The sequence below is a fragment of the Thermobia domestica genome, chromosome 2 (assembly GCF_964235325.1).
Source record: "Thermobia domestica chromosome 2, izTheDome1.hap1.1, whole genome shotgun sequence".
Taxonomy (NCBI): Eukaryota; Metazoa; Arthropoda; class Insecta; order Zygentoma; family Lepismatidae; genus Thermobia; species Thermobia domestica.
In genome coordinates this window covers 326,482,701-326,493,624 of record NC_137455.1, presented here as the reverse complement: position 1 = coordinate 326,493,624, position 10,924 = coordinate 326,482,701, and the positions used below count along the sequence as shown (strand labels likewise).

At 35.2% G+C, this 10,924-nt stretch overlaps 1 protein-coding gene across 1 annotated transcript in view; it reads left to right on the top strand.

Moving 5' to 3' along the window:
• Positions 1-442: 442 nt before the first annotated feature.
• LOC145679511 (aminopeptidase N-like) overlaps positions 443-10,924 on the top strand; it is a 46,793-nt gene continuing 36,311 nt past the window's right edge. The window contains exon 1 of the mRNA XM_081750090.1: positions 443-620. Within this exon, the coding sequence (XP_081606216.1) occupies positions 443-620 (178 nt within the window). The remainder of the gene's footprint in view (positions 621-10,924) is intronic.

Sequence of the window (10,924 nt, the reverse complement as noted above, 5' to 3'; positions counted from 1 at the left end):
CTGAAATTTGGTAAAATAATGTATTAACATGCCAGGAAGGATACTTGAATTGTGAAACATGCCTTGCTCATCTACATGATTTTGTCCTTACAACTGAGCCTTAAGTGTATCAAAAATTCATATATTTAAGAATTTGTTTTCATATACTAGCGGTGTATATTCATATCTTAATATAGGTTTATTTCTTTTAAAATAGATTAGATATATCTATATTAATAGTTTTTACATGATATTTCAATCCAAAGAAGTTTCCCATGGTTTAGATTATCCGCTTATATCAATATACATGTAAGTAAAAGCCAAAGATGCTACACGTATTGATTTTGATATGACCCTAAATGACATTTTGTGGTTAATGTTCAAACACAATGTGCAGTTTCCGAAAAAACTTAAAAAAGAATATGGGTCTTAGTTTCTCTCTATTGTTTACTCGCATAAGAGAATGGATGAATTCAGACAGGAGATTCAGGAGTTCGAGAAGGTAATTAAAAAGGATGTCAATGAGAAACTAAGGAAGACGAAAGGGGAAATCCACGAAGTAAATCGAGATGACGAAAAAAGGAAAGAGAAAATTGATGAAGTTGAATCCACAATAGAGTCAATGGTTAGATCGGAGGATGGTATGAATACTGTAATTTATAATATAAAATCGGACGAGGAGAAACGGAAGGAAGTGATATATAGAACCCACATAAAAATTATTAATGTTTGAAGGAAAAGTGGACAGACGGGTTGAAACTCGGGAGAAAGGCTTCCAAACTCTCTGAATAGATGGAAACAACGGAAACGATGGCAGTAAAGTTAGAGGAAATAAAGTGGAAGACATATTGCCACGTACTGCTGGTGTTACTACAAGTTATACACATTCATTTGTTACAACGGTAAACCAATCATAGTCCCAACCCATGTATGAGATGTCATCTGCAATAAAAGATAATAGAATAGGTACAAATCCGCGAATTATAAGTGGAATCGAAGAAGCACAAGGCCAGCCGCTTAAACAGGGAAGTGGGAGTGATGCGGTTCGGTATCACGATACCACTGTCATTCGGCGACTGCATACAAACGATAAAATGAAAAAAAAAATGACTTATTTGTTCAACAAGAATCGTCGTCGGGAGTTATGAAGTTGTATGAGTATATGAAACGATTTGAACATTTGTCGAGTCGTCACTTCTGATGAAACATGAATCCCCTAGAATGGCTGTAAATGGTCAACACTGTTGTTCTCTGTCAATTAACGTCTAGAACCTACAATCTCTATACTCACAAACGCTGGTGCTGCAGTAATATTGGGTCTGATTCATGTTGTCTTTCGCGGGAAAACCGTCATTATGCATCACTTCAGGCCTGGACGCAGTGAAATACATGCAAAGCGTGTCTGCAAATATTCATCAACAGTCAACAGGTGTTCTCAATTTGTACTGCCATATGTCTCTTAAAGAATGGTACTGACTCTCCATGAGATACAGTGTTAAATTCTTCCCAGTTCTTTGCACTGAAGACATTTCCAGACAGTTTGGCGATCTAACATCCGGCTGAAGATTTTCTTATCTCAAACTTTGGAATTCGTTTTGACCCATGATCCAATTGTTGGCTAAGTGTGTGTGTTTGTGGACTGCAACTATTGTTATTAGGAACACTAAAGTAATTTATGTTTAGACGGCATTTCTAAACTAATACAATTACATTATTTTATACATTGTAATATAGAATTTAAACATTTGTACTCATAAAAACTTCAACGTAATATCATGAACATCTCGCAAACGTTCATGATATTTTAGATTGTGATTCCTTTTTATATCACTACTCCAAAGTTGTAGTTATAAACAAATACAAGGAGAGATTCTGATTAAAGAAACTTGCAAATGACTTAAAGTATATTTTCTTCAATGTATTTTAAAGCCTCTTAATGGAAACTGAATGCAATATCTAGGCATGACTAGGAGATCTTTTCTCGCTCAATTTTAGTTAACTTGTAAATTTTGAAAATGGATAAAAATCTTGCAGAAATATTGATAAGTGAATTCAGTGGCTAATCTTACCACTCCAGCTTACTTGTACAGATTTCAGTCTTTATCCTTTAAGTACTACACACCATGCTCTTAATAGCCTGAGTGCCCTTAAATTTGGAGCTACTTTCAGTTTTTGTCAATATTCAAGCTACTCGGAATTAATGTAATATCATGCGTTAACATTCGCGAACAAACCTTAGTCATCATTTATATTGAATGCCACAGTCTTCATTAATTTCCAGACTTGTGAGAAATTGATGGATGTACAATTAGAATATCTTTCGTTTTGAAATCAGTATTCATAGAATAAGTATAAACTAAGTAAGTAGTAAACTTATAAATGCTTAATTTACTTAGCCATTTGACATAAGTGCATTTCAATAATTATTGTGTTCGTCAGAAATGGAACCATTCCTAAATTTACAAAAAATTAAGTAACAATTATTATATAAATACTGGTATATAACTTGTGATCAGGCGTAGGAGAATTTCTTGTATTCGGACACCTATCCTATCCTAATCTGGTTTTATGATCGTGCTTCTTTCCTTCATCTCCCTATGTCAATATCTTCATATTACGTATAATTTACGACTTTTCCGATTTAATTCCAAACATTCCTTCTCGTGTTGTTAATTGGATTAACGTTTCCAACATAAAATGGTATTTCATATGGGTATGAATCAACGTTAGTAAGTAAAACAATATATAGTTACATAGGTTCTGTGCTTAAAATCGGCATATTGCTCAGCGCTGTGAATCCATCTGCTCTCCCAACGGAAATGGTAAAATTAGCCTTCATTTCTGGTTCATAGAAACATGGGAAAACTCTTTTAGCATATATGGGTTCAAACTGTGTTACTGCTAACCATCTTAATATAAAACTAAAACATATTTATTAATATATTACGTACAAGAAGTAATATCGATTACTATGTCTCAATATCTTTATAAAATATCAAAGTCCATAAGAAGATCTAGTATACAAGTAGAGAATCCGCTTGATATAAATTATCGTACTTAAGTAACCTGAATAGCGTTGATGTGGCAAGTATTTGTGTTTATCAAGAAAGAGTGATATAAATACATGTTGTGGATGCGGAAGACGTTTCCATCATGATAACGCAATGCTGCTTCTTTTCATTTCGAAACCACAGGAAAGCAGAATAAAACCCATGATCTACACACCCATTAATCTCATGAATTGTCTTTATAAGTTTCTCGAATGTCAATTTAAAGAGCATATCGCATAGTATTTAGAACAAAATATTTTAAAAACTGGTTTTCACTGTTTCAATCTCTTATAGTCAATTTTCTTCATCCCTAAATCAAGATTCAAAAAACCTTCTTCATCTCCAGCACTTTGTTGTTATTTTATATATGGAAACATCTTCCTCTACAATATGATCTTCCGGAATTTTTTAATAACTGTTATATATAAATAGGCTCTTCTTCTTTCCTGAATGCACATTATTTTGAGAAGCATGTGTGTTCCATTCCACAGATCAATTTCTACAGGAAAACGGTGTTAAATGGTGTTTTACAAATCCGTATTCTCAATATCACATTGTTCCCTGTTGCCGTCCAAAGAGTTATGACACATATTTAAGCTCCTGTTTATTTTCTCATGTAACCTAATGGTCTTGTTATCTATTGCAGTTTTAATACTTTTACAGTGTTGCTTGAAAGATCCCATTTACATGAAATAGTAATCTTCGTTTGTCGACCATTGTCAAAACACATTCGAAACCTTTAGTCATCTTGTTTCTGAGATATGGATTTGAGTCGTTAATTTCGCACTATACCTGGAAGCATAATTGTATTACTCTGTTACGATTACATTCTAATATAACTCAGTTCAAGTTAGACTACGATTGTATCACTTCTTCATGTTCTCTTTCTTCCCTGGTGAACAAATTGACATTGTTAATCACATTGGCATTAGGCATATTGAACTTCCCGTTCTTTAGTACAGTTTTCTTATCGTTGTAAGAGCGTAGTCAAAAATTATACAACTCATTTGTATTGTACTTATTACAATCCTTGCAGCTTCACGTTCCATGGAGGCGAGATTTACGACCGATATGCAGCACGTTTTACAGCTTCAACTCCAAGATACCTTTGGGCTTGGGATAGTCTCATCGTGGAAGAAATTGAATAGTCGCCTCTTTGTTTCCAAATAGTTTATGTTTCTCCTTCATGATTTTGACATTCCAAAGTTCAATATTCCGTAGTCGTCACATGTTAAACTGTGTGCAAGGAAGCACAATTTCAGCATGGGTCAGCAGCATTTCTAAGAGAAATTTCCTTTTTTAATGTGTTGTATATTGACAGTTTGGAAAACTGGAATTCTGTATCGCGCATCTCCAACTCTTCGGAATTTTATTTCATATCACTTGTATTCTATATTTGTCGCTGAACAAACTGTAGTTTAGCGTGCTTTGAAATGTATGCTTCATCCTTACTACAATGTACTGCGTACAACCCGCAAAGTGGTACAGAAAGCCTGAATAATGCAGTTAATACACATACTCTCCTGCGAAACATTCTCGTGATATAACATCATCTACAGCAACAAGAATGTTTGTTGTTGAGTGTCAGGACACGTTGTAATTCTGGGAAATGCAATACAGCAACCAAGAACGCAGAGCACACTAGACGAAATGCACAATCTAACTGCCAAAGTCCAAAATGGAGATTCTTGGAATTAGTCACAAAGAAACCACAGGAACAACAGTGGAAAAATATTACGATTTGCAGCTAATGAGCTTGCACAATAAACGACGGGTTGTGATTCAGCATCAGGCATTACTAATAGTAATCAGATTTAGAGGGCAAAAGTTAACCCATCATGCTCAAAGGTTGCTCCACTATTAGGAATCAAGAGCTGTTGCATTTACTGCTGCAGAGATTTACTGTAATTGAAATACAGATTTGCTGAAGTATTGAATGAGTTTACCACAAGTAGCACGCGTATAATATGGAAAGTTGCTATTCGTATAAAAGGTATGTGATATTAAATTTTAATTTAAAACAGAGAAGATGAAATGAAATGAAATATTTCAGTTTAACGTCCCACGGTTATGCCGGTTAGGCTAAAGGAGACGGTGATAATGAGAAATGAGTGAAACGGTGGAATGAAGAAAGTGGGAGGAAACGGGAGAACCTCGAGAAAACCCACGAGCACGGTATTTGTCCACCACAAAGTTCACACGGCGCGAGCTGGGATCGAACCGGGCACCCCAAACACCGGAGGTGAACGCTCTACCACTGAACCACCGCGCCCCCAAAACAGTAAAGATATTCACCTATATCCCCCTCGGAATATGTTTATCTGGAATAAATGAGTGTTCTTCTATACAATAATAGTGATATTAGATACAGCAAACTGCAATCTGATGATCTGTTTAATAATTTTAGATACGATGTCTTTATCCTAAAGAGAGCTGTTTCAAATTTGGCGTGAAGAAAGAATCCCAACTACTAAAAATTTTGCAGTTTTAACGTATGTCTGGAGCAGGCTGGGACTGGAGAAGACAGCCATAGACGAAAACGAGTACATTCAGCAGCAAGTAATAAATTTTAACAGCAAATTGTATCAAAAATGGCAGAAATCGAATTTTGTACTGTAAGCATTTTTACTATGAGAAGGTAAGTGAGCAGATAACAATGTCAGCTTTGTGCTTCAACAGCAGAAAGACAATCGAGAAGCAGGGACATCATCCTGCAGCATACTTGGAAGACCACTGAAGGATTTTGAACAACCGTATGTATCAGGGAAGAAGAGAATTTTTCCTCCTTAATGAAGACACATTCAACAAAAGAATTAGCATTTGCTGCATAAAGTAGTTTACGTATGTAAGCAAACTTGTGAAGTATTGTTTGGGAGACCTCATCTTGTTGCTGTTGAAGCACTAAACTGATATTGCTATCCAGCCACTTGCTTGTTCGTGATAAAAATGCCTTCAGTAAACAACTCCATTATTAGCATTTTTGATACACTTTGCTATTAAAAATGCTTACTTGCTGCTGAGTGTACTCGTTTTCATGTGTGTTTGTATTCTCCAGTCCCAGTCTGCTCTAGACATATGTTGCAACTACAGCATTTTTGGCAGTTAGAGTTCTCTCTTCACTCCAAATTTGAAATAGATCTATCCTAGATATATATACATCATTTCTGAAATGATTAAACTCATAATTAGAATGCAGTTTGCTGCAGCTAATATCAATATTATTGCATACAAGAAAATTCTCGTATTGCACATAAACATATTTCGAAATTTATATAAGTGGATATCTTTACTATTTTCCATTAAATTTCAATATCAGATACTTCTTTATACGAACAGCAACTTTCAATATTGTACGCGTGCTACATGCGGTAAGTTCATTTAATTTTTCAGTCAATTTGTATTTTAATCACAGTACATCCCTGCAGCAGCAAACGTGGAAATTCTCGATTTCTAACAGTCTGAAATGCATCTCGAATAGATAGAGAATACGAGTGCATTATACTCGCCCCTTTGTTGGAAACTAAATTTTATAATGAGATATTTTTTTTCAATTAACCTTTTTCATTGTCAGCTGGATTATCATATGTGACAGTATATTTATTCAAAAACCTATGCTTTTGTCGTCTGTACAGTTGTATACTTTCGTGTTTCTAATATTGTTTTCCCCTACTTTAAGTACTTAAATTTTGTAATATGACATTATTTCTCAATAGTTTAACTACAACTTACGGTCCAACTTGAGATTTTGCTGTCTTATTCATGTAGGGGATTAAATTTTTTCGCAATCTTCGACGTGTATATTATTAGGCAGCGAGCTTAGTTTCCTTGTGGATAGGTGAAGGAAGTCTGATCTGCTGTAGGCGCGCCTTCGTGAGCCATCGGCTTGTCTCTTGTAAGATTAGGATTCGTTCTTGTTTCCGTCGGATCTTGTAGAAATTTAATGTTTCTTCACCAAGATGGATTATATCGCTACCAGGGAGGCCGAGGATAATAATTTGTGAGTCCCCATCTTGTCTTTCTTGGTCTTTGAATATTACTTCTCTTCTCCTAGCTGTTGTTTCCATTTGGTGCATCCGTACTAAGGTTCTCCCTTTTATACAGTAAGTCCTGAGTACCAGTTACTTCGGCCTGAACAGAAGTATCCTTGTTAGACTTCTTCAGATTTCCAGTTTCTGAGATAAATTTTAGAGTTTCACTAAAACAAGTACTACTTCGTTTCTATGTATCGTAGAATTCCCATTTCTATTATCCGATTTATACCCCTAGAACGCGTTTTTCCGAATCATACACCAGAAATGGGAAAATCGGAAATACAACAGGAAATTTTTCGATTGTTTAAAAACTTTTCAGCTTCTTTGGCCCGGGCCTAGTTTCACGTAAATATCTGACTTCTTTAAACAAATATGTTGTTATGTACAGAATATGTTTGCAAAATTTCTTTCTTCTATCTTCAAAACTGAGGTCTGTTGAAATTTTTAAAATCTAAAGGTGACCCATTTTTTCATATATATATTTATAAATGTTTCAAAAATGTCCTGAGTCATACCTATTGGACCTAGAGTCATGGTTCAAACACCATTTAATTTTGTATAACAAGCCCTTTTGTGCGATATTATTCCATGTCAATATCATACAGCTAAACCGGAAAATTAGGGAAAACCCAGCACTTTTTGAAACATTACCTGAAAACTCTGTCCCTCTGACTTAGGCCTGGTTTGACGCAGGGATCTGAACTTTCCTTCTAAAAAGATACATTGTTAAGTAAATAAAATGTGTGCAAAATTTCAATCTTGTATCTTGAAAACGAAAGACAGAAAGAATTGTTAACATTCTGAATTTAGTCTCTTTATATATACATACATATACACACACACAGAGACACTCACACACATCTTATATATATATATATATATATATATATATATATATATACGTATTACAAAAAATTGCTATCGATATCTCTTCCGTTTTTGTTCTGATAACTGTTGACAAATAGGCAGACAGACATAGCATACTGCCTGATACTTATACACAGCATAGTTTAGAAATCTAATAAAATCAAAATAATATTACTCTTTTATGCCAGAAATAATTAACAATTATAGTATACATAGTAATTAATTATTTTCATTATATCTTTCATAGTTACTAACCTGTACCGATAGAGCTTGGACCGTTGTTTAATCCTCTCGCAGATCAAGTGAGTGTGGAGTCAGAATTGGGATGTAAGCAATGGCGAACAGTCGAAAACTACAATTTAATATGTTGATATATCTTTTTTTAAGGATAGGGCTTCCGGACTAAATATTTCACAACTTTATATTGGAGGAATAGTAATTCAGTGAGATATTGCTAATGTAGAAGTCTTTTGTATACCTATATAACTAATTCTTTTCTCAATCTACGTCTTAATTTTAGTCTAGAATTTTCCGTTTATAGAAGTACTATATATTAGGAAGCATAAAACTACAAGACGTGGTAAAAGAGTGTTATTTGGACTGCAAAGATGTTGGATTGAAAAGGGAAATGGTAAAGTTGAATGTTATATTGCATAATTATTCAAGTGAATGATTGAATTCAAAATACTGAGTTAAAAGAAATGCATATATATCAATGAGATACAAGGTATTCTATGATGTCAGTATTTGAAACGGAAGAAGAAATACATTAAGGTAATATAATCTAGAAAACATTTGAGTGCAGTTACTTCTTGTGAGAAAGGAAAATATCCATGTAAACTTAAATTTTTAACATTGTATTATGCTTGTATTAACATATTAAGTAGAGGCGTGGACAGAAATATAATAAGATATTCTACATTTGAAGACTTCATAACTTCATCTTTGCTATGAATTAGACACAAAAGGTTATTTTACACACCAGAAAGTTTAAAGGAATGATGCATGTTATCCTGATCGTTAAGTCGTTAGAGTTGCATTGAGCATGACATAACCCATTTGAAAAACAAGTATCTCAACTTTTTTCAATTCATCAATCTCAGCGTAACATGTCCTGCAATAATAGGCTTGATGAATCCCCAGTCTGAATTGTCACCGTTAATTCCGGACTTTCTTGGTGGACAGTCAAGAGGAGCAGGTAATGAAGGCGATCCGCGGCCATTTCAGCGTCCTGGAAACAGCTCATTAAGATACTCTAGAAACAAAGTGGCAGAGGCGCTCCATTTTGCTGAAACCAACATATTCGCTTGAACTGTCCGATTTTCAAAAGGAAAATGAAGTACTTTCTAAGCATATCAAGATATCGATATTGGTTAACAGGTACATTAAAAAATATGCACCGTAAATTTGGTTGTTATCCACGCCGGCCCATGGGGGATTATTTTGAATCTCCTCATAAGAAGAAGGTTTTTTCTTGATCAGAAGGCAACATTTCTTGTTCGAGGGCCTCGGTGTATGACGCATTCATAACTGAAAATCACATATTTATCTTTCAGGATAGTGTGAAACACATGTAAAGTTGCTTCAGATGCCTCCTTTCTTTTAATCAAATTATTTTCAGACAACTCTTGAACAAATGTTTATAGATGTGGGTGTAATATTATGTGTTACCGTCTGCCCGGCCACAAAACTATGTTTTTGGAGCGAGTTAGAATGTTTGGCGATCATCTTTGCCGTTCGAAAATGGCGTCAACTGCTAATTGGTCATCATGTCATTTTCATTACAGACCACAACAACCTCAACTGGCTGGGCAAAGCTAAACCTTGGAACACCCGTCTTCTAAGGTTGAGTATTGAATTACAGCAGTTGGATTATGAGATTCGTTACCAGAAAGGCTCCGACAATTTGTGTGCAGATGTACTTTCACGTTTATTTCCTTCTACAGATCTACCCACTGAACGTGTTCATTCTTTACAGGTCATTCAAGATGAAATCCTTAAGGTATCGCCTGAAGAACTTCGCCGTTTACAACGTGAAGATTTTGAATATTTACCTATTATTTCTTTTCTAGAAGGTGAAGTAATGGAGGAGTTACCTCGAAATTCGAGAAACTGGTCAAAATTCTTTAAGTTAGACAATGACATTTTATTGTACAGAGATTTTCATTTCCCTGATTCATGGAAAATTTGTATCCCTAGATCTTTAGTGGAGAAAGTAATAGTTGCTTATCATGATCAATTTCATCACCCATGTATTGACAAAACAATGAGAATTTTTTCGAAGTCATTTTACTGGAGAAAGATGGGGTCTGATGTGAAGAAGCACGTCAGGAATTGCATCAAGTGCATGCTGTTTAAACCGGATCAACATCCACCCGCACGTTTATTGTCTACTAATGCTTATTTACATCCCAGGGCATTGTTAGCTTTAGATTTCCTTGGGCCTTACCCCACAGGAAAATGTGGCACTCGTTTTGCATTGGTTACAGTAAACGTATTCACTAAATACTGTACCGCTTATCCTTTGAAATCTGCTACAGCTACTTCAGTTCTCAAATGCTTATTTGATATCTATAAGACTCCGACGAGGAAGACGGTATTGATTGGTGAAAAACAAACTCCTCATGGCAGACCACCGCAGAAAGTCTACTATCGAGAAGAGGAACAAGCGATGGAATCAAACCCAACAACGACGTCGTCTAGTGGTACAAGGTGACTTAGTCTTTCTGAGACAGCGAACTATTAGTAATCTACTAAAAAAGGAAATCTCCAAGTTTTTCGACATTTACAGGGGACACTTTCTTTGTGTAAGAGCCCTTGATAATCGTGTTGTCGAACTTATCGATCCCACGACAGGTGAATATATAGGTTTGCATTCCATGGACCGGACAAAACTTTGGAATCCGACGCCTGAAACCCGCAAAATCTGGTTAACTTTGGCACAAAGGCAACTCCCATTTTACAAGATTTAAATTTAGTAACACCTGACACTCCCAA